Here is a 27,069-nt window from a genome sequence, read left to right as displayed (position 1 = left end):
GGCAGCCATGGTCTGAGACTCTAGGTATCAGACAGGTAGGGTGGGACTGCCAACAACTGTGGACCTGTTCCCCAAGCAAGAGTCAGGAGCAAGGAAATGGGGAGAGAACTTTGAAAATGCTCTACCTTGGTCTCCAGAGATCATCATCATAGGCGGTTTCTTGAAGCGAGGATGACTTGCTTCCATGCCAAAAAGGGATGAGTTCACAGGTGTTTCAATGAAGGACCTAATATTCCAGGCCCCGAACTGCATCCTGAAGGGTGGAAGATGCCTGTGCGTGGATTTTTTTAACATGGGGTGGCCGTTGCACACCAGCCACCACACGGGCTTGACAGAGCGAGGTCTTGGTCTAGTGGCGAGGGTTAACCAGGACGACTGGAGACCAGCTCTGCTGCAAGGACCGAGCGCGCACATATATCGCAGTGTGGGCTGGCCCCAGTTGCCCCTGGGCCCTCACATCTTCTGGGCCCCAGATTCACGCCTCTCCTGGGCCCCGGTCACTTCCATCTACAAACTCTTGCCGCACCTTCGCCCGCACTGCAATCAGTGACCTGGCTTCGAAGCGGCCACCCTCCTGCAGTGGTATGCCACCGAACGCTGCTCCCTCTGATGGCCCCAGGCCTCCAGAGAACACAACCAGCAAAGACATGCCGATCCAGGCCGACTTGAACAACCGACCACCAACCATTGGGCCCATCATGCCTGTGCCGGCTCTGTGACAGAGCGATCCAATCAGTCCCACTCCCCCCGCTCTTTACCCCACAGCCCCACAAACTTCTGCTTTTCAAGTATTTATCCAGTTCCCTGTTTGAAAGTTACTATTGAATCTGCTCCCACCGCCCTTTCAGGCAGCGCGTTCCCGATCACAACAACTCGCTGCGGTACAATCAAACTCTCCTACTCTCTCCCTTCTGCCACTGGAAACAGTGTCGCCTTATTTACGCCGTCAAAACCCCATCATAAATTTGGAACCCCTCTGTTAAATTGCCCCTTAACCTTCTCTGCTCCGAGGAGAACAAGCCCCAGCATCTCCCGTCTCTCCGCGTAACTGAAGTCCCTCATCCCCTGGAACCATTCTGGTCAATCTCCTCCGCACCCTCTCCATGAGGGAGGAAGGGATGGAAGGATACGGTGATGGGGGGGAGATGGAACTGGGGTGGGAGGGGGCTGGTGTGGAGCATAAACCCCGGCACGGAGCAGCGGGGGGGCCCCGATGGCCCGTTTCTGTGCCGTGAATTCCACGTGTGGATTAAGGTGTGCAACACCACACGTTAATCCACGCACAGACATCTTCCACCCTTCAAGATGTAGCTCGGGATCTGGTACACAAACACTGAAACACCTGTGAACTCATCCCTTTTTTGGCATGGGAGCAAGTCATCCTCACTTCGAGGGACCATCTATGATCAGCGTCCCTTGTGGCAATTTACCAAACATAGTCCTGCTTTGTTTCAACAGGTTCACCAATTCATATAAAATAGCACAAACAGTAAGCTCTACCTTTCAGTAACTTGTGTAAAAGCGCAGATTAATAAACAGATTGCATACAATGAGATATAGATGCACAGGGAGGTAGATCAGTAGCGGGTAGATATGTATACGTATGAATACTTGGGTTGAGGGCTACAGATAATACTCTGGGTTTGGGTCTTGTTCCTGTCTGCAGTGCTGTGCCGAGTTGCGTCCATTTAAGAGGAGGCTACGTCCAACGTGACGTCCTCCAGGGACACCGCGAAGAGATGAAGCTGATCACCGCTCGCCCGGCAACCTTGTGACACCGACACAAAGACCTCGAGAGCGGCAACCAGTCATCGAGCTCCCGCAACTTTGCGGGGGGAAAAAAAAAAGTGACGCGGTGGGACATGCCGACCCGGAAGTGACATCACCGGGGGGGGGGGGGGGGAAAGAGAACCAGAAATGGCCGCCCGGCGTCATTAACCACTGCCGTCAAAAAAATAAATGGGAGGGAAAAGACGCGTTAATCACTAGCGGCACGGTCCCGGCCTGCAAGACCATCCATCGGCAGGCCGGGGCCATTAGAGGGAGCAGCGCGAGCTGCTGCAGGAGGGCGACGGCTGACTGCAGCGCGGGCAGGTACAGCAGGAGCGGCGAGGTCGGGGTGGAGGAGCGGCGAGAGTTCATAGAACGACGTGATCGGGGGCCCAGGAGAGGCGTGAGTTCGGGGCCCAGGAGCGGCCAGGAGCCCAGGGGCCCAGCCCACACTGTGCGATATGTGTGCGCGCACTAGGTCCGTGCAGCAGAGCAGGTCTCCAGTCGTCCTGGTTAACCCTCGCCACTGGACCAAGACCTCGCTCTGTCAAGCCCCGTGTGGTGGCTGGTGTGCAACGGTCACCACACGTTAAAAAAATCCACACACAGACATCTTCCACCCTTCAGGATGTAGTTCAGGACCTGGAATATCAGGTCCTTCATTGAAACACCTGTGTACTCGTTGAACTCATCCTTTCTGGCGTGGAAGCGGGTTATCCTCGACATGAGGGACCGCCTACGATGATGACGACTCCTGCCGAGGGCTGGATTCTCGCCATGTTGCCGCCTCTTGTCTCCGCCTTGGAGATGCAGTAATGACGGCGGGGATGGTTTCTGGGCGGGAGGCCAGTGCCCAGCGCCCACCGCCGGGACATTTGTTACCGTTTTTTGCGGGGGAGGGGCGGGAAGAGCGGCGAGCAGCACCGCCCGGGAGTCTCGAGCCGGTGTGCAACTCCCTCCCCTCCCCAGTTTCGACAACGCTTCAATTTTAGACTGACCCCGAACCCGTGGCGCGCCGTGAAGCGAGCGCCTGGGGAAAACCAGGCCGTCAAGTGCTGTCCCGGCGGGCGGTGAGCGACGGGATTGGTCAACGAGGCCAGCACAACGGTTTTTGTTTCGTTTTATGATTTATCCTAATGTGGGATGAGTAAGGTATTGGGGCTGTTTTGTGTGTGTTTGGTGTCCATTGGGGAAATCTCTCTCAGGGCGTTCTGCGGCCGGCTGTTTATCTCGGGACGTTCAGTCGCTCAGCCGAGAGAGAGAGAGGTGTGGAACGCCTCCCTTAGCGCCCCACACTCAGGGCCCCAGCTGCTGAATTTTGTGGCCGAGGACGCAAACCATTTCCCCCCGGGGCAAACGTCACCACCCCGTCGCCATTACCACCCGAATAATCCTCCCAACCGAAAATCCGGCCTGTCGGCTTTCCGATTCATCGCCGGGTGTCTTTACGCCCGGGGCAAACGCCACTGAGCCATCCCGTCCCACCTAAAGTCCGCTCGGGGAAGAGACCGAGGAAGGACTCGAGACAGGGGCGGAGCAACCGCCGCCGGCCAAAATCTCAACACAGCACTGGACACAGAAATAAGAGGAGGCCACCAGCAACCCCCACCCAACCCACATCTCCTGGGATCCCCAGAGCGTGATAGGGGGTCTCGCTCTCGCAGCACGTCAAAATTCAACAAAAAAAAACAACACTCCTTTCACAGACTTTTACACCTCTTCACTAGGAGGCCTTCACGACGGAGGGTAGGGGGTGGGTGAATAAAAACATCCCAGACAATCCAAGAGACAAGTCAGATCAGCAGCCGGGTACAATAGGAGTGAAGACCAACCAGGGAAGACGACCAGTTTTCCGAAGGCAGCCATCGATTCCACAGCATTGCCTCCTGGCTCTCCTCTGTCCTCTGGCTGTTGACGTGCATGTAGATTCCCCTCCCCCGCCCGCCCGCCAAATCTCTCTCTCACACTTTCGATTCGGGCTGGACCAAGCTTCCGTTCCCTCGCGCCATCATTTGTTTTCTCTCTTTCCTGTTCCCCGGAGCTTTGGCCGTCGTTCCACCTGGCTGTTGGTCCCCCCTTAGCAATTCCTTCACGAGGAAGTAATAAGCCAGCAGGAAGAGCAGAAACGCTCCACACTGGAACAGCATCTGCAACCCGATGTACCTGGGCAACACCAAAAGAGACAAAGCACAATAACGTCACAGCTACTTTTATAAAGCACGAATACATTTTCCCATAGCTGGAGTACTGCGTGCAGTTCTGGTCAACCCTATTGTAGGAAGGACTTATGAAGGGGAAGTCATGTTTGACAAATTTGCTGGAATTCTTTGAGGATGTAATGAACAGGGTGGATAAAGGGGAACCAGTGGATGTGGTGTATTTGGATTTCCAGAAGGCATTTGACAAGGTGCCGCATTAAAGGTTACTGCACAAGATAAAAGTTCACGGGGTTGGGGGTAATATATTACATGGATAGAGGATTGGCTAATGAACAGAAAACAGAGAGTCGGGATAAATGGGTCATTCTCCGGTTGGCAATCAGTAACTACTGGGGTGCCGCAGGGATCAGTGCTGGGACCCTAACTATTTACAATCTATATTAACGACTTGGAAGAAGGGACTGAGTGTAACGTAGCCAAGTTTTTTGTCGATACAAAAAGTGGGAGGAAAAGCAATGTGTGAGGAGGACACAAAAAATCTGCAAAAGGACACAGACAGGCTAAGTGACTGGGCAAAAATTTGGCAGATGGAGAATAATGTTGGAAAGTGTGAGGTCATGCACTTTGGCAGAAAAAAACATCAAAGAGCAAGTTATTATTTAAATGGAGAAAAATTGCAAAGTGCTGCAGTACAGCGGGACCTGGGGGTCCTGGTGCATGAAACACAAAAGGTTAGTATGCAGATACAGCAAGTGATCAGGAAGGCCAATGGAATCTTGGCCTTTATTACAAAGGGGATGGAGTATAAAAGCAGGGAAGTCTTGCTACAGTTATACAGGGTATTGGTGAGGCCACACCTGGAATACTGCGTGCAGTTTTGGTTTCCATATTTACGAAAGGATATACTTGCTTTGGAGGCAGTTCAGAGAAGGTTCACTCGGTTGATTCCGGGGATGAGGGGGTTGACTTATGAGGAAAGGTTGAGCAGGTTGGGTCTATACTCATTGGAGTTTAGAAGAATGAGAGGTGATCTTATTGAAATGTATAATATTCTGAGGAGGCTTGACAGGGTAGATGCAGAGAGGATGTTTCCATTGTTGGAGGAAATCTAAAACTACGGGGCATAATCTTAGAAGAAGGGACCGCCCATTTAAAAATGAGATGAGGAGGAATTTCTTCTCGGAGGGTTGTAAATCTGTGGAATTCTCTGCCCCAGAGAGCTGTAGAGGCTGGGTCATTGAATATATTTAAGGCAGAGATAAGGGAGTAAAGGGTTATGGGGAGCGGGCAGGGAAGTGGAGCTGAGTCCATGATCAGATCAGCCATGATCGTATTAAATGGCGGAGCAGGCTCGAGGGGCCGTATGGCCAACTCCTGCTCCTATTTCTTATGTTCTTATGTTCTAATGTTAGTACATTTGCCTACTCCAATCAACCGCCGAGGATCCCCAATCTCTATCTTTCCAACGAAAGGTCAACAACGTACCTGACCCGGAAGCGATCGAGGTCGTAGTATCTGCAGGCTGCTTTTTTATTGCATTTCTTCTCCCATCGGATACACGTGCTGTCGATCGTACTGCCGTAAATGATTGGTCCAGGCAACCAGGCTAGGAAAGAACGTCAGATCGTGAGGATGTCGGATGTGACTCACGGCATGCTGCAAATGTTCAAGGCAACAACCCAGAACTGTGAACAAGAAACGGCAATTTGGCCCTACAATCACATTCCTCCCACAGCCCATGTACACTCTCCCCCATCACAGACCCTACCCACCCATTTAATCCCCTCCCACAGCCCATGTACACTCTCCCCTATCACAGACCCTACCCACCCATTTAATCCCCTCCCACAGCCCATGTACACTCTCCCCTATCACAGACCCTACCCACCCATTTAATCCCCTCCCACTCAGACATTTAGAGGCTGCATGGATGAACTACAACAATTGTACATTCCTGTCTGGCGTAAAAATAAAAAAGGGAAGGTGGCTCAACCGTGGCTATCAAGGGAAATCAGGGATAGTATTAAAGCCAAAGAAGTGGCATACAAATTGGCCAGAAATAGCAGCGAACCCGGGGACTGGGAGAAATTTAGAACTCAGCAGAGGAGGACAAAGGGTTTGATTAGGGCAGGGAAAATAGAGTACGAGAGGAAGCTTGCAGGGAACATTAAGACGGATTGCAAAAGTTTCTATAGATATGTAAAGAGAAAAAGGTTAGTAAAGACAAACGTAGGTCCCCTGCAGTCAGAATCAGGGGAAGTCATAACGGGGAACAAAGAAATGGCGGACCAATTGAACAAGTACTTTGGTTCGGTATTCACTAAGGAGGACACAAACAACCTTCCGGATATAAAAGGGGTCCGGAGGGTCTAGTAAGGAGGAGGAACTGAGGGAAATCCTTATTAGTCGGGAAATTGTGTTGGGGAAATTGATGGGATTGAAGGTCGATAAATCCCCAGGGCCTGATGGACTGCATCCCAGAGTACTTAAGGAGGTGGCCTTGGAAATAGCGGATGCATTGACAGTCATTTTCCAACATTCTATTGATTCTGGATCAGTTCCTATGGAGTGAAGGGTAGCCAATGTAACCCCACTTTTTAAAAAAGGAGGGAGAGAGATAACAGGGAATTATAGACCGGTCAGCCGGACATCGGTAGTGGGTAAAATTATGGAATCAATTATTAAGGATGTCATAGCAGTGCATTTGGAAAGAGGTGACATGATAGGTCCAAGTCAGCATGGATTTGTGAAAGGGAAATCATGCTTGACAAATCTTCTGGAATTTTTTGAGGATGTTTCCAGTAGAGTGGACAAGGGAGAACTAGTTGATGTGGTATATTTGGACTTTCAGAAGGCGTTCGACAAGGTCCCACACAAGAGATTAACGTGCAAAGTTAAAGCACATGGGATTGGGGGTAGTGTGCTGACATGGATTGAGAACTGGTTGTCAGACAGGAAGCAAAGAGTAGGAGTAAATGGGTACTTTTCAGAATGGCAGGCAGTGACTAATGGGGTACCGCAAGGTTCTGTGCTGGGGCCCCAGCTGTTTACACTGTACATTAATGATTTAGATGAGGGGATTAAATGTAATATCTCCAAATTTTCGGATGACACTAAGTTGGGTGGCAGTGTGAGCTGCGAGGAGGATGCTATGAGGCTGCAGAGCGACTTGGATAGGTTAGGTGAGTGGGCAAATGCATGGCAGATGAAGTATAATGTGGATAAATGTGAGGTTATCCACTTTGGTAGTAAAAACAGAGAGACAGACTATTATCTGAATGGTGACAGATTAGGAAAAGGGGAGGTGCAAAGAGACCTGGGTGTCATGGTACATCAGTCATTGAAGGTTGGCATGCAGGTGCAGCAGGCGGTTAAGAAAGCAAATGGCATGTTGGCCTTCATAGCGAGGGGATTTGAGTACAGGGGCAGGGAGGTGTTGCTACAGTTGTACAGGGCCTTGGTGAGGCCACACCTGGAGTATTGTGTACAGTTTTGGTCTCCTAACCTGAGGAAGGACATTCTTGCTATTGAGGGAGTGCAGCGAAGGTTCACCAGACTGATTCCCGGGATGGCGGGACTGACCTATCAAGAAAGACTGGATCAACTGGGCTTGTATTCACTGGAGTTCAGAAGAATGAGAGGGGACCTCATAGAAACATTTAAAATTCTGACGGGTTTAGACAGGTTAGATGCAGGAAGAATGTTCCCAATGTTGGGGAAGTCCAGAACCAGGGGTCACAGTCTAAGGATAAGGGGTAAGCCATTTAGGACCGAGATGAGGAGAAACTTCTTCACCCAGAGAGTGGTGAACCTGTGGAATTCTCTACCACAGAAAGTTGTTGAGGCCAATTCACTAAATATATTCAAAAAGGAGTTAGATGAAGTCCTTACTACTAGGGGGATCAAGGGGTATGGCGAGAAAGCAGGAATGGGGTACTGAAGTTGCATGTTCAGCCATGAACTCATTGAATGGCGGTGCAGGCTAGAAGGGCCGAATGGCCTACTCCTGCACCTATTTTCTATGTTTCTATGTTTCACCCATTCAATCCCCTCCCTCGGCCCATGTACACACTCCCCATCACTGACCTTACCCACCCATTCAATCCCCTCCCACAGCCCATGTACACTCTCCCAATCACTGACTCTACCCAACCAATTAATCCCCTCCCTCGGCCCATGTACACTCTCCCCATCACTGACCCTACCCACCCATTCAATCCCCTCCCACAGCCCATGTACACTCTCCCCTATCACAGATCATACCCACCCATTCAATCCCCTCCCTCGGCCCATGTGCACCCTCCCCTATCACGGACCCTACCCACCCATTTAATCCCCTACCTCGGCCCATGTACACTCTTAAGACAGAGATAGACAGCTTCTTAACCGATATAGGAATACGGGGTTATGGGGAGCAGGCAGGGAAGTGGAACTGAGTCCATGATCGGATCAGCCATGATCGTATTAAATGGCGGAGCAGGCTTGAGGGGCCGTATGGCCTATCCCTGCTCCTATTTCTTATGTTCTTATTTCCTAATGTTCTCCATCACGGACACTACCCACCGATTTAATCCCCTCCCACAGCCCATGTACACAATCCCCTATTATGACACTACCCACCCATTGAATCTCCTCCTACAGGCTCTATAGAAAGTGAGCTTGTTGGACCAAATGGGCCTTTATACCTCCCTCGAGTTTAGAAGGTTGCTGGATGACCTAATCAAGATCTTTGATTCAATACAGGGCTACAGAGAAACTATGTCTTGAGGGAGATAATCTCAAAGTTAGAGCTAGGTCTTCTAAGAGTGATGTCAAGAAGCACTTCTTCACACAAAGGGTGGGGGAAATCTAGAACTCTCCCCCTAAAGAGGCTGTGGATTCTGGGGACAATTGGAGCTTTGATGACTGAGATTGGTAAATTTTTGTTGGGTAAGAGGTCAAGGAATTTGGAGCAACGGTGGAGAAATGGAATTGAGGTACAGGTCAGTCATGGTGGGACATTGAATGGCGTGAATGGTGGAAGAGAGTGTTCGAAGACCAGGCCCTCAAATCTGCCACCAAGCTCATGGTCTACAGGGCTGTAATAATACCCGCCCTCCTGTATGGTTCAGAGACATGAACCATGTACAGTAGATACATCAAGTCGCTGGAGAAATATCACCAACAATGTCTCAGCAAGATCCTGCAAATCCCCTGGGAGGACAGACGCACCAACGTTAGCGTCCTCGATCAGGCCAACATCCCCAGCATCGAAGCACTGACCACACACGACCAGCTCTGCTGGGCGGGCCACATTGTCCGCATGCCCGACACAAGACTCCCAAAGCAAGCGCTCTACTCGGAACTCCTTCACAGCAAGCGAGCCCCAAGTGGGCAGAGGAAACGTTACAGGGATACCCTCAAAGCCTCCTTGATAAAATGCAACATCCCCACGGACACCTGGGAGTCCTTGGCCAAAGACCGCCCTAAGTGGAGGAAGAGCATCCGGGAGGGCGCCGAGTACCTCGAGTCTCATCGCCGAGAGCGTGCAGAAACCAAGCGCAGGCAGCGGAAGGAGCGTGCGGCAAACCAGACTCCCCACCCACCCTTTCCTCCAACCACTGTCTGTCTCACCTGTGACAGAGACTGTAATTCCCGTATTGGACTGTTCAGTCACCTGAGAACTCACTTTCAGAGTGGAAGCAAGTCTTCCTCGATTCCGAGGGACTTCCTATGATGAATAGTGGAACAGTCTCAAAAGGCTGAAAGGCCTCCTGTTCCTATTAAAGCATTAAGTCAAGTGAGAATAATGAAACAAAATGTCAGGCTGCAATTCTACAAGGCCTTGGTGAGACCACACCTGGAGTACTGAGCACAGTTTTGGTCTCCGTATCGAAGGAAGGAAATACTTGCCTTGGAGGCGGTACAACGAAGGTTCACCAGACTGATTCATAGAAACATAGAAAATAGTTGCACGAGTAGGCCATTTGGCCCTTCTAGCCTGCATCGCCATTCAATTAGTTCATGGCTGAACATGCAACTTCAGTACCTCCTTCCTGCTTTCTCGCCATACCCCTTGATCCCCCTAGTAGTAAGGACTTCATCTAACTCCTTTTTGAATATATTTAGTGAATTGGCCTCAACAACTTTCTGTGGTAGAGAATTCCACAGGATTCACCACTCTCTGGGTGAAGAAGTTTCTCCTCATCTCGGTCCTAAATGGCTTACCCCTTATCCTTAGACTGTGACCCCTGGTTCTGGACTTCCCCAACATTGGGAACATTCTTCCTGCATCTAACCTGTCTAAACCCGTCAGAATTTTAAACGTTTCTATGAGATTCCCTCTCATTCTTCTGAACTCCAGTGAATACAAGCCCAATTGATCCAGTCTTTCTTCATAGGTCAGTCCCGCCATCCCGGGAATCAGTCTGGTGAACCTTCGCTGCACTCCTTCAATAGCAAGAATGTCCTTCCTCAGGTTAGGAGACCAAAACTGTACACAATACTCCAGGTGTGGCCTCACCAAGGCCCTGTACAACTGTAGCAACACCTCCCTACCCCTGTACTCAAATCCCCTCGCTATGAAGGCCAACATGCCATTTGCTTTCTTAACCGCCTGCTGTACCTGCATGCCAACCTTCAATGACTGATGTACCATGACACCCAGGTCTCGTTGCACCTCCCCTTTTCCTAATCTGTCACCATTCAGATAATAGTCTGTCTCTCTGTTTTTACCACCAAAGTGGATAACCTCACATTTATCCACATTATACTTCATCTGCCATGCATTTGCCCACTCACCTAACCTATCTAAGTCGCTCTGCAGCCTCATAGCATCCTCCTCGCAGTTCACACTGCCACCCAACTCCTGGGATGAGAGGGTTGTCCTATGAGGAGAGATTGAGTAGATTGGGCTGATACTCTCTGGAGTTTAGAAGAAGAGAGGTGATCGCATTGAAACATAGAAGTTTCTGAGGGTGATTGACAGGGTAGATGCAGGGAGAATATTTCCCCCGGGCTGGGGAATCTAGAACCAGGGGTCACAGTCTCAGGATAAGGGGTCGGCCATTTAGGACTGAGATGAGGAGGAATTTCTTCACTCAGAGGGTGGTGAATCTTTGGAATTCTCTACCCCAGAGGGCTGTGGGTGCTCAATCGTTGAGGAGATTCAAGGTTGAGATAGCTAGATTTCTGGACTGCAGGGGAATTGAGGGATATGGAGATTATGATGTCTGTAATGCACTTATGAATGATTCCACGAGACAATGTGTTGTACTCAAAACTGTAGTGACCTTGGTCCTTTATTTGTAACTCCAGAGTGAGGCACAAGCATGCTGGGCAGCCTTTTATACTGGGCCCTGCACACCTAATGCAGGTGACCCTCAGGTCTCCCACCGCAGTGCCCTCTGGTGGACAGACTCTGCCACAGGGGCAGGAAACCCCGGTCTCCACCAGTTGCACCCTCTAGTGGTGCCAGCATCGTATATACACAGTGTAAACCTTATTGATAGCACATCAGATAACAAGTCTCCATCTTATGCAACTATACAGTGACTACACAGAGAGTATATCTATAGTCTGCATATATAACAGGGATAATGCAGGAAGGTGGAGTTGAGGTCTTTCTGAATAGCAGAGCAGGCTCGAGGGGCCAAATGGCCAACTCCTGCTCCTAATTCTTATGTTCTTTACATGCAGCATCTGCAAGTTAGATCAAGTTATCCTCGCACTTACCGAGAACTCGGAATAGCATGAACTGAATGCCAATCGCAAAGGATTTATCTTCAGGCTTCACTGACCTGCCGATCAACAAATAAGAAACGGAGACAAAATAATTGATAACTATGTATAAACATTTTCTCAATGGTAAATAAGTAACTTGTAAGGGGACTTCCAAGGCTGATATAGCTCAGCAAGATTGTCCTGTGAGCAGCGAGTTCATTCAGAGAATTACATGGAATATACGGCACAGAAACAGGCCATTCGGCCCAACCAGTGTGTGTCGCTGTTTGGACTTAGAACGAAAGACTTGGATTTCTATATCACCATTCACGACCACCGGATGTTCCAAGGCGCTTTACAGCCAACGAAGTACTTTTGGAGCATAGTCACTGTTGTAATGTGGGAAACGCGTCAGCCAATTTGCGCACAGCAAGCTCCCACAAACAGCAATGTGATAATGATCACATAATCTGATTTTAGTGATGTTGATTGAGGGATAAATATTAGCCCCAGGACACCGGGGAGAACTCCCCTGCTCTTCTTTGAAATAGTGGTCATGGGATCTTATATGTCCACAAGAGAAAACAGACAGGACCTCGCTTTAACGTCTCACCTGAAAGACGGCCTCTCCAACAGTACGGCGCTCCCTCAGTACTATCCCTCCGACAGTGCAGCTCTCCCTCAGTACTGCCCCTCCAACAGTACGGCGCTCCCCCAATACTATCCCTCCGACAGTGCGGCGCTCCCTCAGTACTGCCCCTCCGACAGTGCGGCGCTCCCTCAGCACTGCCCCTCCGACGGTGCGGCGATTCCCTCAGCACTGCCCCTCCAACAGTGCGGCGCTCCCTCAGCACTGCCCCTCCGACGGTGCGGCGCTCCCTCAGCACTGCCCCTCCGACAGTGCGGCGCTCCCTCAGCGCTGCCCCTCCGACAGTGCGGCGCTCCCTCAGCGCTGCCCCTCCGACAGTGCGGCGCTCCCTCAGCGCTGCTCCTCCGACAGTGCGGCGCTCCCTCAGCGCTGCCCCTCCGACAGTGCGGCGCTCCCTCAGCGCTGCCCCTCCGACAGTGCGGCGCTCCCTCAGCGCTGCCCCTCCGACAGTGCGGCGCTCCCTCAGCGCTGCCCCTCCGACAGTGCGGCGCTCCCTCAGCGCTGCCCCTCCGACAGTGCGGCGCTCCCTCAGCGCTGCCCCTCCGACAGTGCGGCGCTCCCTCAGCGCTGCCCCTCCGACAGTGCGGCGCTCCCTCAGCGCTGCCCCTCCGACAGTGCGGCGCTCCCTCAGCGCTGCCCCTCCGACAGTGCGGCGCTCCCTCAGCGCTGCCCCTCCGACAGTGCGGCGCTCCCTCAGCGCTGCCCCTCCGACAGTGCGGCGCTCCCTCAGCACTGCCCCTCCGACAGTGCGGCGCTCCCTCAGCACTGCCCCTCCGACAGTGCGGCGCTCCCTCAGCACTGCCCCTCCGACAGTGCGGCGCTCCCTCAGCACTACACTGGAGTGTCAGCCAAGATTTTTGTGCTCGAGTCTCTTGAACCCACAACCTTTTGACTCAGAGGCGAGAGTGCTGCCCACTGAGCCACAGCTGACAGTCAGCAGATCAGAATTTTGGAGCGGCAGGGTCAGGAGCAAGCTTTGGCAATGTGTGCGTTTATAAAGTGGGATGTTCAGGGAATATAAAGTGCCCCAGAGGAGTGTGTACAAAGGCCGAGGGATTGGATTGCTGGCACAAAGCAATGCTAGGCTTCGGGAGGAAGCTGGCTGCACTCCACAGCATACCCGTGGAGGATAGGTCTGAGCTTGACATGTCCTGGAAGATGGCCATCCTGAAGACAGGGTCAACAACCTCCAGGATTGAGCAGCAGTTCACAGGAATAGGCAATCAATCACCAGGACACTGCAGGCAGCAATACTGCCGGGAAAACCATCATAGACGGAGAGGAAACTGGGATTGAACAATCCAACTTCAAGACAGTATCAGCCGTGAATGTGCCTTAAGTCCAGGGACTCGAGCACATAAATCTAGGCTGACAATCCCAGTGCAGTGCTGAGGGAGCGCCACACTGTCGGAGGGGCAGTACTGAGGGAGCGCCGCACTGTCGGAGGGGTGGTACTGAGGGAGCGCCGCACTAGCGGAGGGGCGGTACTGAGGGAGCGCCGCACTGTCGGAGGGGTGGTACTGAGGGAGCGCCGCACTAGCGGAGGGGCGGTACTGAGGGAGCGCCACACTATCGGAGGGGCGGTACTGAGGGAGCGCCGCACTAGCGGAGGGGCGGTACTAAGGGAGCGCCGCACTAGCGGAGGGGTGGTACTGAGGGAGCGCCGCACTAGCGGAGGGGCGGTACTGAGGGAGCGCCACACTGTCGGAGGGGCTGTACTGAGGGAGCGCCGCACTGTCGGAGGGATGGTACTGAGGGAGCGCCGCACTGTCGGAGGGGCAGTATTGAGGGAGCGCCGCACTGTCGGAGGGGCCGTCTTTCGGATGAGACGTTAAACCGGGGCCCCGTCTGCTCTCTCAGTTGGACATAATAGATCCCACGGCACTATTTCAAAGAAGAGCAGGGGAGTTCTCCCCGGTGTCCTGGGGCCAATATTTATCCCTCAATCAGATTATAAGAACATAAGAATTAGGAACAGGAGTAGGCCATCTAGCTCCTCGAGCCTGCTCCGCCATTCAATAAGATCATGGCTGATCTGGCCGTGGACTCAGCTCCACTTACCCGCCCTCTCCCCGTAACCCTTAATTCCCTTATTGGTTAAAAATCTATCTATCTGTGATTTGAATACATTCAATGAGCTAGCCTCAACTGCTTCCTTGGGCAGAGAATTCCACAGATTCACAACTCTCTGGGAGAAGAAATTCCTTCTCAACTCGGTTTTAAATTGGCTCCCCCGTATTTTGAGGCTGTGCCCCCTAGTTCTAGTCTCCCCGACCAGTGAAAACAACCTCTCTGCCTCTATCTTGTCTATCCCTTTCATTATTTTAAATGTTTCTATAAGATCACCCCTCATCCTTCTGAACTCCAACGAGTAAAGACCCAGTCTACTCAATCTATCATCACAAGGTAACCCCCTCATCTCCGGAATCAGCCTAGTGAATCGTCTCTGAACCCCCTCCAAAACTAGTATATCCTTCCTTAAGTAAGGTGACCAAAACTGCTCGCAGTACTCCAGGTGCGGCCCCACCAATACCCTGTACAGTTGCAGCAGGATCTCCCTGCTTTTGTACTCCATCCCTGGGTCATTATCACATTGCTGTTTGTGGGAGCTTGCTGTGCACAAATTGGCTGCCGCGTTTCCCACATTACAACAGTGACTACATTCCAAAAGTATTTAATTGGCTGTAAAGCGCTTTGAGACATCCGGTGTTCGCGAAAGGCGCTATATAAATGCAAGTCTTTCTTTCTTCTTAAATCACTCAATGAAATCAATGAACGAATCTTACCTCAGTACCAACATGAAGGAAGGGGTCTGGCAAAGAGTGGCCACGAAGGCAGTCAAGGTTAGGAAGAACATAAAAGGCAAGAGGAGTTTGTAGCAGCCAGTGCCACAAGTGCCAGGTTTCACCCAGTTTTCAGCCGCAACGCAAGCACAGTTGGTGTAATTCTTTGAAGGGAAGAAGACAGAAAGAGGAGCGTTAAATTCTCAGCGGATTTTTCAAAACATTCATTCATGGGATGTGGGCGTCGCTGGCAAGGCTGGCCTTTATTGCCCGTCCCTGGAGAAGGTGGTTATTATCTGCCTTCTAGAGCCACTGCAGTGTCACCCTGCATCCCAGTGTTGTACTGAGGGAGCGCCGCGCTGTCGGAGGGGCAGTGCTGAGGGAGCGCCGCGCTGTCGGAGGGGCAGTGCTGAGGGAGCGCCGCGCTGTCGGAGGGGCAGTGCTGAGGGAGCGCCGCGCTGTCGGAGGGGCAGTGCTGAGGGAGCGCCGCGCTGTCGGAGGGGCAGTGCTGAGGGAGCGCCGCGCTGTCGGAGGGGCAGTACTGAGGGAGCGCCGCGCTGTCGCAGGGGCAGTACTGAGGGAGCGCCGCACTGTCGGAGGGGCAGTACTGAGGGAGCGTCGCACTGTCGGAGGGGCAGTACTGAGGGAGCGCCGCACTGTCGGAGGGGCAGTACTGAGGGAGCGCCGCACTGTCGGAGGGGCAGTACTGAGGGAGCGCCGCACTGTCGGAGGGGCTGTCTTTCAGATGAGACGTTAAACCGAGGCCCTGTCTGCTCCCTCATGGCCAATATTTGGAAGAAGGGCAGGGGAGATCTAGTCGTGATCACGTTGCTGCGTGTGGGAGCTTGCTGTGCGCAAATTGACTGCTGTGTTTCCCACATTACGACAGTGACTACATGTCAGAAGCTTTTGGAGTGTCTTGAGGATGTGAAATACACTGTGCAAGTCTTTATTTCCTTCTAATCGTCGCGCAAAGCCCAGTCTAACCGCACCTCTTGGCTAGGATTAGCTATCTCAGCACGGATGAGGAATATTCTGGTACAAAGGGCTGATTTATTGATATTAAATTCTGCGAATGCTTTCACTGGGCCTCTGATGAGTTGTGTAACTGATGAAGCAGAGCAAGATGAGACAGGTTTCACGAAGATATATCAAGAATGATGTGTGGAGCAGCCAGGTCCTCCCACGCATTGTTACACAACATAAGGCATGCAACATAAGGCACCCATTATCCTGAATTTTTCTTAAAGTTAGTAATTAAAGCAAAGGCCTTCACTACACTGTCGGAGGGGCAGTGCTGAGGGAGCGCCGCACTGTCGGAGGGGCAGTGCTGAGGGAGCGCCGCACTGTCGGAGGGGCAGTGCTGAGGGAGCGCCGCACTGTCGGAGGGGCAGTGCTGAGGGAGCGCCGCACTGTCGGAGGGGCAGTGCTGAGGGAGCGCCGCACTGTCGGAGGGGCAGTGCTGAGGGAGCGCCGCACTGTCGGAGGGGCAGTGCTGAGGGAGCGCCGCACTGTCGGAGGGGCCACCTTTCAGATGAGACATTAAACCAAGGCCCCGTCTGCTCTCTCAAGTGGATGTAAAAGATCCCATGGGCACTATTTTGAGAAGCATGGGAGTTCTGCCAGGTGTCTTGGGGCCAATATTTATCCCGCCAACAAACATCGCTAAAACCAATTATCTGGGTTATTTATCTCATAAAAGTCAGTTATGGTAAAGAACTTGCTTCCAAACTAGTTTCGCAATCATTGCTTCATCCTGGGCCAAGTCTGATGTTTAAATATCTTGGCATCATTTTATCTACATCAAAAGTGCATTGTCGCATTTATCAACACTTCTTGAATCAGTTTTGAACATCTCTGACCATGCCTGGGATTTTTCTCTGTTGTGTGTGATCCCACTAATGAGCGTTCGTCCGGTTGGGAGGAGGGTGAACTGACCAGGGACTCGGGATTATTCCCAGGAACTGCTCCCGATATGCTGAGCAATGTTTGTACACGTGAGTATGTTCCCCCAACAACCACATCCTAATGTGATTTGTTAGGGTTAGGGTGTTCATTTGTCCGTTCTGCTGCCCCTTGAATAAGGGGAAAACTTGATTTTAGGTTTTGCACAAAATAGTTGTGGAGCTGTTGAGTTGGGGAGTGGCTCAGCCAGTCACGTGATGTTCACAAGACTCAATAAAACCCCAGCCAGTTGGGTTTGGGGGATCCACGATGAGGTATGCAGTTGTGAGCCTAGTGGATGAACTGGTAATGTGTAGTGTGATTGTTAAACCTTTGTTAATAAACCAACTAGTTCTTAATAGCAATGTGTTGCTATGAATTCTTAAGCAAAGAACCCATGAAGCAAATACATTAAAGCAATGTTCCCATTAATTTTTGGTGGGGGCCATGCGGCCCCTGTAACAGGCTGCACGGGTTGATCAAATTTCCACACGTGCGCAGTTTTTCGATTGGACAGTTGGTTTACCATCAATGTGGGAGGTGCAGCTCTCAGGGAACGATGGCCGAAAGGGTCACTGGTGATTTGTGGCAGTAGAGCAGGTTAGTTAATCCACCATTAAACCCATGCTGAACCCAATCTGTTGGGCCAATACAGGACCAGTGTTATCCTGCCTTCCAAGCTCTATCTCCAGTACCCGTGCATCAATTCCATGGGATATATGAACTTGCATCGTATTTACAGCACGGAAACAGCCCATTGGGTCCCACTGCTCCGTGCCGGGGTTTATGCTCCACACCAGCCCCCTCCCATCCCTCTCCATCTCCATCTCACCCCATAACCATATCCTTCTATTCCTTTCTCCCTCATGTGTTTACCCAGCTTCCCCTTAAATGCATCGATACTATTCGCCTCAACCCCTCCCTGTAGCAGCGAGTTCCACATTCTCACCGCTCTCTGGGTAAAGAAGTTTCTCTTGAATTCCCCATTGGTGGGACACTTGAGAGCTTTATTGTGCATCTAACCCACTGTAGTTGACCCGGGAATGATATATCTAAAAAGGACTTGCATTCATATAACGCCTTTCATGATCTAAGAGCATCTCAAAGTGCTTTACAGCCAATGAAGTACTTTTGGAGTGCAGTCACTGTTGTAATGTGGCAAACACGGTGGCCAATTTGTGCACAGCAAGCTCCCACACACAGCAACGTGATAACGACCAGATAATCTGTTTTTATGTTATGTTGCTTAAGGATAAATATTGGACCCAGGACACCAGGGAGAACTCCCCTGCTCTTCTTTCAAATAGTGCCCTGGGATTTTTTACATTCACCTGAGAGGGCAGACATGGGCCTCGGTTTAACTTCTCATCCGAAAGTAGGCACCTCCGACAATGCAGCGCTCCCTCAGTACTGCCCCTCCGACAGTGCAGCACTCCCTCAGTACTGCCCCTCCGACAATGCAGCGCTTCCTCAGTACTGCCCCTCCGACAATGCAGCGCTCCCTCAGTACTGCCCCTCCGACAGTGCGGCGCTCCCTCAGTACTGCCCCTCCGACAGTGCGTGCTCCCTCAGTACTGCCCCTCCGACAATGCAGCGCTCCCTCAGTACTGCCCCTCCGACAGTGCGGCGCTTCCTCAGTACTGCCCCTCCGACAGTGCGCGCTCCCTCAGTACTGCCCCTCCGACAATGCAGCGCTCCCTCAGTACTGCCCCTCCGACAGTGCAGCACTCCCTCAATACTGCCCCTCCGACAGTGCAGCGCTCCCTCAGTACTGCCCCTCCGACAGTGCAGCGCTCCCTCAGTACTGCCCCTCCGACAGTGCAGCGCTCCCTCAGTACTGCCCCTCCGACAATGCAGCGCTCCCTCAGTACTGCCCCTCCGACAGTGCGGCGCTTCCTCAGTACTGCCCCTCCGACAGTGCGTGCTCCCTCAGTACTGCCCCTCCGACTGTGCAGCGCTCCCTCAGTACTGCCCCTCCGACAGTGCAGCACTCCCTCAGTACTGCCTCTCCGACAGTGCGGCGCTCCCTCAGTACTGCCCCTCCGACAGTGCGGCGCTCCCTCAGTACTGCCCCTCCGACAGTGCGGCGCTCCCTCAGTACTGCCCCTCCGACAATGCAGCGCTCCCTCAGTACTGCCCCTCCGACAGTGCGGCGCTTCCTCAGTACTGCCCCTCCGACAGTGCGCGCTCCCTCAGTACTGCCCCTCCGACAATGCAGCGCTCCCTCAGTACTGCCCCTCCGACAGTGCAGCTCTCCCTCAATACTGCCCCTCCGACAGTGCAGCGCTCCCTCAGTACTGCCCCTCCGACAGTGCAGCGCTCCCTCAGTACTGCCCCTCCGACAATGCAGCGCTCCCTCAGTACTGCCCCTCCGACAGTGCGGCGCTTCCTCAGTACTGCCCCTCCGACAGTGCAGCGCTCCCTCAGTACTGCCCCTCCGACAATGCAGCGCTCCCTCAGTACTGCCCCTCCGACAGTGCGCCGCTTCCTCAGTACTGCCCCTCCGACAGTGCAGCGCTCCCTCAGTACTGCCCCTCCGACAGTGCGGCACTCCCCCAGTACTGCCCCTCCGACAGTGCGGCACTCCCTCAGCACTGCCCCTCCGACAGTGCGGCACTCCCTCAGTACTGCCCCTCCGACAATGCGGCGCTCCCTCAGCACTGCCCCTCCGACAGTGCAGCGCTCCCTCAGTACTGTCCCTCCGACAATGCGGCGCTCCCTCAGTACTGCCCCTCCGACAATGCAGCGCTCCCTCAGTACTGCCCCTCCGACAATGCAGCGCTCCCTCAGTACTGCCCCTCCGACAGTCCGGCGCTCCCTCAGTACTGCCCCTCCGACAATGCGGCGCTCCCTCAGTACTGCACTGGGAGTGTCAGCCTAGATTTAAGTGCTCAAGTTTCTGGAGTGGGACTTGAACCCACGACCTTCTGACTCAGAGGCGAGGGTGCTGCCCACTGAGCCACAGCAGATACCCCAACTGCAGGTTACGCTGGTCACATCATCTCAGTTCAGGGCTCGTGGGTTAAAACCGTCTCACCGAACTTACCACAACTCTTCGTTGGTCTTCGAAGGAGACAGAGTTACAGCCTGCATGACACGGAGAGAGGAATTCAAGGCCACTGCTGGAGCAGACTGGATTGTAGGCCTGATCTCTGCAGGAACATCCTTGATTACAGCTCAGCTCAACGCCCGATGTGCTAGAAAGTGTAGAGAAAAATGGTTTTAAAGCAATAGAACCGATATTTATTCATCCTCTCCATTTAAACATTTTGTTCGAAGCATCACCAAGGTGAACTATGTCTGCCAGTGCACCCAGGTCATGAGCAGCATGGATTTAGATGTACAATAAATTTCCCCTAGTTCTGTTCCTCAACAATTAGTCTCAATTCTGACCACAATCTCTGAGTCACACACCATCCCAACTTGGAAATATATCGGCCGTTCCTTCATCGTCGCTGGGTCACAATCCTGGAACTCCCTCCCTAACAGCACTGTGGGAGCACCTTCACCACACGGACTGCAGCGGTTCAAGAAGGCGGCTCACCACCACCTTCTCACGGGGCAATTAGGGATGGGCAATAAATGCCGGCCTTGCCACTGTCGGAGGGGCAGTTCTGAGGGAGCGCCGTACTGTCGGAGGGGCAGTACTGAGGGAGCACCGTACTGTCGGAGGGGCAGTACTGAGGGAGCGCCGCACTGTCGGAGGGGCAGTGCTGAGGGAGCGCCGCACTGTCGGAGGGGCAGTGCTGAGGGAGCGCCGCACTGTCGGAGGGGCAGTGCTGAGGGAGCGCCGCACTGTCGGAGGGGCAGTGCTGAGGGAGCGCCGCACTGTCGGAGGGGCAGTGCTGAGGGAGCGCCGCACTGTCGGAGGGGCAGTGCTGAGGGAGCGCCGCACTGTCGGAGGGGCAGTACTGAGGGAGCGCCGCACTGTCGGAGGGGCAGTACTGAGGGAGCGCCGCACTGTCGGAGGGGCAGTACTGAGGGAGCGCCGCACTGTCGGAGGGGCAGTGCTGAGGGAGCGCCGCACTGTCGGAGGGGCAGTACTGAGGGAGCGCCGCACTGTCGGAGGGGCAGTAATGAGGGAGCGCCGCACTGTCGGAGGGGCAGTAATGAGGGAGCGCCGCACTGTCGGAGGGGCAGTGCTGAGGGAGCGCTGCACTGTCGGAGGGGCAGTACTGAGGGAGCGCCGCACTGTCGGAGGGGCAGTAATGAGGGAGCGCCGCACTGTCATTACTGATCTCAGTATTGTTCCCTCAGTACTGCCCCTCCGATAGTGCAGCTCTCCCTCAGTACTTCACTGGAGTGTCAGCCTAGATTTTGTGCTCAAGTCTCTGGAGTAAGACCTGAACCCACAACCTTCTGACTCAGAGGTGAGAGGAAGTGTTGCCCCTGAGTCATTGCCAACACATCAACCGAGGGGAAACAGCTTTAGGGGAGACTAGAACTTAGAATTAGAGGCCGCCCATTTAAAACTGAGATGAGGAGGAATTTCTTCTCTGAGGGTTGTAAATCTGTGGAATTCGCTGCCTCAGAGAGCTGTGGAGGCTGGGTCATTGAATATATTTAAGACAGAGATAGACAGTTTCTTAACCGATAAGGGATTAAGGGGTTATGGGGAGCGGGCAGGGAAGTGGAGCTGAGCCCATGATCGGATCAGCCATGATCGTATTAAATGGCGGAGCAGGCGCGAGGGGCCGTATGGCCGACTCCTGCTCCTATTTCTTATGTTCTGATCCCGTGGCTGTGGGGTTGTACAGTACCTGTTGAGGAATTTGTAGTTGTGTGTCAAGCCCGCGACCTTCTGCGTGGAGCAACCCAGGAACAGGAGCGGGGCAGCAGCACAGATGGAGACAAATATGGACATGAAGCACATGATTGCCGACCCACGGAGGGTCATGTTAAACCTCCTCAGGATGGCCCCGCCAATCAAGATGCCAAGCACAGCCCCGGGGACGTGAATACTCCCTTGAGTTGGAACAAAAAAAGGCAGAGTTAAAAAAAAATTGGTGCAGTCAAATTAATTTACCACAGACAACAAACGCAGGAGTAAACCTTCGTGTGGGAGCGAGTTGTCAGTCCCGGAATCAGCGGCGTGTATCTCAACACTGCCAGCTCCTTCCCACCTTTGGCTCGTTTGCCGTGAGGAACACCAGCCAGAGTTCCTGTGCCGAGTGGCATCTGTTATATATGTGGACTTGTATTTACTCTGTACGGCCACCAGAGGGCTCATCCCCCGGAGTCCCAAGGGGTCCCATAATCCCTTGGGAGCACAGGTATTTAAGGAGGCTTCACAGGCTGGAGGCGCACTCTGGAGACCTGCAATAAAAGACTAAGGTCACACTTTACTTTGAGCTCACAGCGTTCAGTCTGACTCTTTCTCCAGACACAACAATATCCACTGGCGTTGCCCGCATCCCCGACACAAGACTCCCGAAGCAAGTGCGCTACTTGCAACTCCTACACGGCAAGCGAGCCAAAGTTGGGCAGAGGAAACGTTACAAGGGACACCCTCAAAGCCTCCCTGATAAAGTGCAACATCCCCACCTGGGAGTCCCTGGCCCAAAGACCACCCTAAGTGGAGGAAGTGCATCCGGGAGGGCGCTGAGCACCTCGAGTCTCGTCGCCGAGAGCATGCAGAAAGCAAGCGCAGGCAGCGGAAGGAGCATGCGGTAAACCTGTCCCACCCTCCCCTTCCCTCAACCACTGTCTGTCCCACCTGTGACAGAGACTGTAATTCCCGTATTGGACTGTTCAGTCACCTGAGAACTCACTTTGGGAGTGGAAGCAAGTCTTCCTCGACTCCGAGGGACTGCCTATGGATAATGATGCTCCTTCCCAGCCCCATAGGTCGTCGCTGTTGTAACATAGGGAAACCCGGCAGCCAACCTGCGCACAGCAAGCTCCCACAAACAGCAACGTGTTACTGACGCGACAATGGGATCGAAATTGCCCCCCTCCGCCCGAAACAGGGCGCACCTACCGATCTCGAAGGTATCGCGGGATGGACAATCCGGAGACATTTAGCGCTGTGTGGGTTTTATATTGGGAGCGGGGCGGATATACGTTCGGGTCGGAGTGGCCGACGCTCGAATTCGTCAGCGCCGCGCTCACGATGACATCACGCTGGTGCGTCACAACGCCCCTCCCCTTCAGTTAAAGGGGCAGGCCGCTGCGAGCTCTGCAGCCAACTAGTGGCAAACACCGGGCCACCAGGCCGGGACAAGAGGGGGCTGCCCAGGCTAGCCTGTTGGCGGCCCGGCCGAACCCGGGGAGCAGAACTCTCGGCCCGACGAGGCAGTCGGCCGACAAAAAACAAATAACACGGAGTCGCCGGCAGTGCGCCCTCCCCTTTAAAGGGATGACGCGCCGCCCAGCCAGAGAAAGGGCACCGACAGAGAAAGCTGTCGGCGGCACTGACCGACGGGGCAGTTCACGGGAGGTGGGCGTCGCCGGTCAGTAAGGGGTCGGCGCTTGCCCAAGGGGGCAGGAAAAGAGACGGCGCGGTCCCCTACACCGCTCCAAAACTAAAGGATGGCACTATCCAAAATGGCGGCCCTGTGGGGGCCAGTCCGCATCGACCCGTGCCCGCCGCGGGTCAGGTACAAACGGGCAACTTTGGCCCCAATGTGTTTTGGCCACGTTAGTTGAGGGATAAGCTGGTAAGTGGGATTAGACTGGATAACCTCTTGTTGGCTGGTGCAGATACGATGGTAAGTATTGCAGGGAATCGAATATGGCCAGGGTGATCTCCTGGACTAGTCTCGATCACCTGGATGGGTTGGAGGGGAATTTTCCCCAATTGGCCTGGGTTTTTTTTAAATCTGGTTTTTGCCTCTCCCAGGAGATCGCATGGCTCCGGTTGGGGTGGAGTGTAGAATGTTTCGGTGTAAGGGGTGTCGCAGTTGTGTGGGGCGGACTGGTTGGGCTGGGTGCCCTTTACCTGTCCGCCATTGTTCATTGCTCATAGGTTTATATGTAACCTTCAGGGCTGCTGACCGAGGGCCGTGCGGCTCTTTGTGAGCCGGCACGGACACGATGGGCCGGAATGGCCTCCTTCTGCGCTGTACATTTCTATTTCTTTCTATAAATATTGGCCCCCAGGACACCGGGGAGAACTCCCCTGCTCTTCTTCGAAATAGTGGCCGTGGGATCTTTTACATCCACCTGAGAGAGCAGGCGGGGCCTCGGTTTAACGTCTCATCCGAAGCGCAGCATCTCCGACAGTGCAGCACTCCCTCAGCACTGCACTGGGAGTGTCAGTCTGGAATTTTTGTGCTGGAGTCCCTGGAGTGGGACTTGAACCCACGACCTTCTGACTCAGAGGCGAGTGTGCTGCCCACTGAGCCACAGCTGACTCCAGCGATGAGAAAATCCACCGATGTTCCCATACGGGACATCAAATGAGTCTATGTTAAAACAAATATTCAAACACAACTTGTATTTATATAGCGCCTTTAACGTAGTGAAACGTCCCAAGGTGCTTCACGGGAGTATTATGCGACAAAAATTTGACACCGAGCCGCATAAGTAGAAATTAGGGCAGGTGACCAAAAGTTTGGTCAAAGAGGTAGGTTTTAAGGAACGTCTTGAAGGAGGAAAGTGAGGCAAAGAGGCGGAGAGGTTTAGGGAGAGAGTTCCAGAGCTTGGGGCCCAGGCAGCTGAAGGCACGGCCACCGATGGTGGAGCGATTATAATCAGGGATGCTCAGGAGGGCCGAATTTGAGAAATGCAGACATCTCGGGGGGCTGTGATGCTGGGGGAGGTTACAGAGATAGGGAGGGGTTGGGATTGTAGGGCTGGAGGAGGTTACAGAGATAAGGAGGAGCTGGGATTGTGGGGCTGGGGGAGGTTACAGAGATAGGGAGGGACTGGGGGAGATGAGAGAGATAGGGAGGGGCTGGAGGAGGTTACAGAGATAGGGAGGAGCTGGGATTGTGGGGCTGGAGGAGGTTACAGAGAGAGGGAGGGGCTGTGATTGTGGGGCTGGGGGAGGTTACAGAGGTAAGGAGGGGCTGGGGGAGATGAGAGAGATAGGGAGGGGCTGGAGGAGGTTACAGAGATAGGGAGGAGCTGGGATTGTGGGGCTGGAGGAGGTTACAGAGATAGGGAGGGGCTGTGATTGTGGGGCTGGGGGAGGTTACAGAGATAGGGAGGGGCTGTGATTGTGGGGCTGAGGGAGTTTACAGAGCTAGGGAGGGGCTGTGATTGTGGGGCTGGGGGAGGTTACAGAGCTAGGGAGGGGCTGTGATTGTGGGGCTGGGAGAGGTTACAGAGATAGGGAGGGGCTGTGATTGTGGGGCTGAGGGAGGTTACAGAGCTAGGGAGGGGCTGTGATTGTGGGGCTGGGGGAGGTTACAGAGCTAGGGAGGGGCTGTGATTGTGGGGCTGGGGGAGGTTACAGAGATAGGGAGGGGCTGTGATTGTGGGGCTGGGGGAGGTTAGAGAGATAGGGAGGGGCTGTGATTGTGGGACTGGGGAGGTTAGAGGTAAGGAGGGGCTGGGGGAGATGAGAGATAGGGAGGGGCTGGAGGAGGTTACAGAGATAGGGAGGGGCTGTGATTGTGAGGCTGGGGGAGGTTACAGAGCTAGGGAGGGGCTGTGATTGTGGGGCTGGGGGAGGTTACAGAGGTAAGGAGGGGCTGGGGGAGATGAGAGAGATAGGGAGGGGCTGGAGGAGGTTACAGAGATAGGGAGGGGCTGTGATTGTGGGGCTGGGGGAGGTTACAGAGGTAAGGAGGGGCTGGGGGAGATGAGAGAGATAGGGAGGGGCTGGAGGAGGTTACAGAGATAGGGAGGGGCTGTGATTGTGGGACTGGGGAGGTTACAGAGACCATGTCCCCAACTACCCCCCCCCCCTCACCTCCCAGTCTTTGTCAACCGGAAGGGAACGAAAACAAGAGGAATCCCGAGGGATCGATTCGAGCTTCAGAAAGAATCCACATGTTTTCCCGATGTGCTCACCGATCAGGAGGTTTGCAAACGATGCGGTGACACTGAACTGCTGCTCCAGGAACTTGCCGATGAAGACGGCTAACCCGGACATCAGGGCCGACATACACACCTGCGCCAACACCACCAGCAGGTAAATCGAACTCCGCAATGTGCGCAGCAATATCCGAGGGAAACCTGCGGGAAAGACAAGCAAAGTTGAGGTAGGAGCTTTGCGTCTTCGCACAATACAATCATAGAGTCTTACAGCACCGAGCGAGGCCATTGGACCCATCATGCCTGTGTCAGCTGTCCGACAGAGCGATCTCATTTAGTCCCACACCCAAGCTTTTTCCCCCATAACCCTGCAAAGCAGCCCCCTTCAACTACATGTCCAATTGTCTTCGTTACATCCTCACATTTACGTCCAGGAGAGAGAGAAGACTTGGTTTAACGTCTTATATGAAAGAGGACACTCCGACAGTGCGGCACTCCCTCGGCACTGCCCCTCCGACAGTGCGGCGCTCCCTCGGCACTGCCCCTCCGACAGTGCGGCACTCCCTCGGCACTGCCCCTCCGACAGTGCGGCACTCCCTCGGCACTGCCCCTCCGACAGTGCGGCACTCCCTCGGCACTGCCCCTCCGACAGTGCGGCGCTCCCTCGGCACTGCCCCTCCGACAGTGCGGCGCTCCCTCGGCACTGCCCCTCCGACAGTGCGGCGCTCCCTCGGCACTGCCCCTCCGACAGTGCGGCACTCCCTCGGCACTGCCCCTCCGACAGTGCGGCACTCCCTCGGCACTGCCCCTCCGACAGTGCGGCGCTCCCTCGGCACTGCCCCTCCGACAGTGCGGCACATACACGGCACTGCCCCTCCGACAGTGCGGCACATACACGGCACTGCCCCTCCGACAGTGCGGCACTCCCTCGGCACTGCCCCTCCGACAGTGCGGCACTCCCTCGGCACTGCACTGGGAGAGTCAGCTTAGACATTTGTGCTCAAGTCTGTGGAGTGGGACTTGAACCCATGACCTTCATCAATAATAGCGTCAATTTTGCCCCATCAGCACTTGGACTTTGCCATTTCATGTTCCCTCTTTCCCCTCCAAGTGAAGGAATATTTTGCACACCGACCAC

General features: G+C 53.8%; 1 protein-coding gene across 4 annotated transcripts in view; it reads right to left on the bottom strand.

The window, feature by feature from the left end:
* Positions 1–292: 292 nt before the first annotated feature.
* The window catches only part of LOC139275300 (solute carrier organic anion transporter family member 2B1-like), a 105,040-nt gene continuing 78,263 nt past the window's right edge, over positions 293–27,069 (bottom strand). For all 4 annotated transcript variants that reach the window (XM_070892574.1, XM_070892575.1, XM_070892576.1 and 1 more), the window contains 7 exons: positions 25,968–26,132; positions 21,767–21,971; positions 20,053–20,203; positions 15,066–15,226; positions 11,643–11,707; positions 5,415–5,535; positions 293–3,933 (listed from right to left, as the gene is read on the bottom strand). In XM_070892574.1, coding sequence (XP_070748675.1) covers positions 3,732–3,933; positions 5,415–5,535; positions 11,643–11,707; positions 15,066–15,226; positions 20,053–20,203; positions 21,767–21,971; positions 25,968–26,132 — 1,070 coding nt within the window. In that variant the 3' untranslated portion in view covers positions 293–3,731. The remainder of the gene's footprint in view (positions 3,934–5,414; positions 5,536–11,642; positions 11,708–15,065; positions 15,227–20,052; positions 20,204–21,766; positions 21,972–25,967; positions 26,133–27,069) is intronic.

Source organism: Pristiophorus japonicus, chromosome 10 (assembly GCF_044704955.1).
Source record: "Pristiophorus japonicus isolate sPriJap1 chromosome 10, sPriJap1.hap1, whole genome shotgun sequence".
NCBI classification, from domain to species: Eukaryota; Metazoa; Chordata; class Chondrichthyes; family Pristiophoridae; genus Pristiophorus; species Pristiophorus japonicus.
The sequence above is the reverse complement of the archived record's forward strand: the minus strand, read 5'-3'. Positions and strand labels throughout refer to the sequence as shown.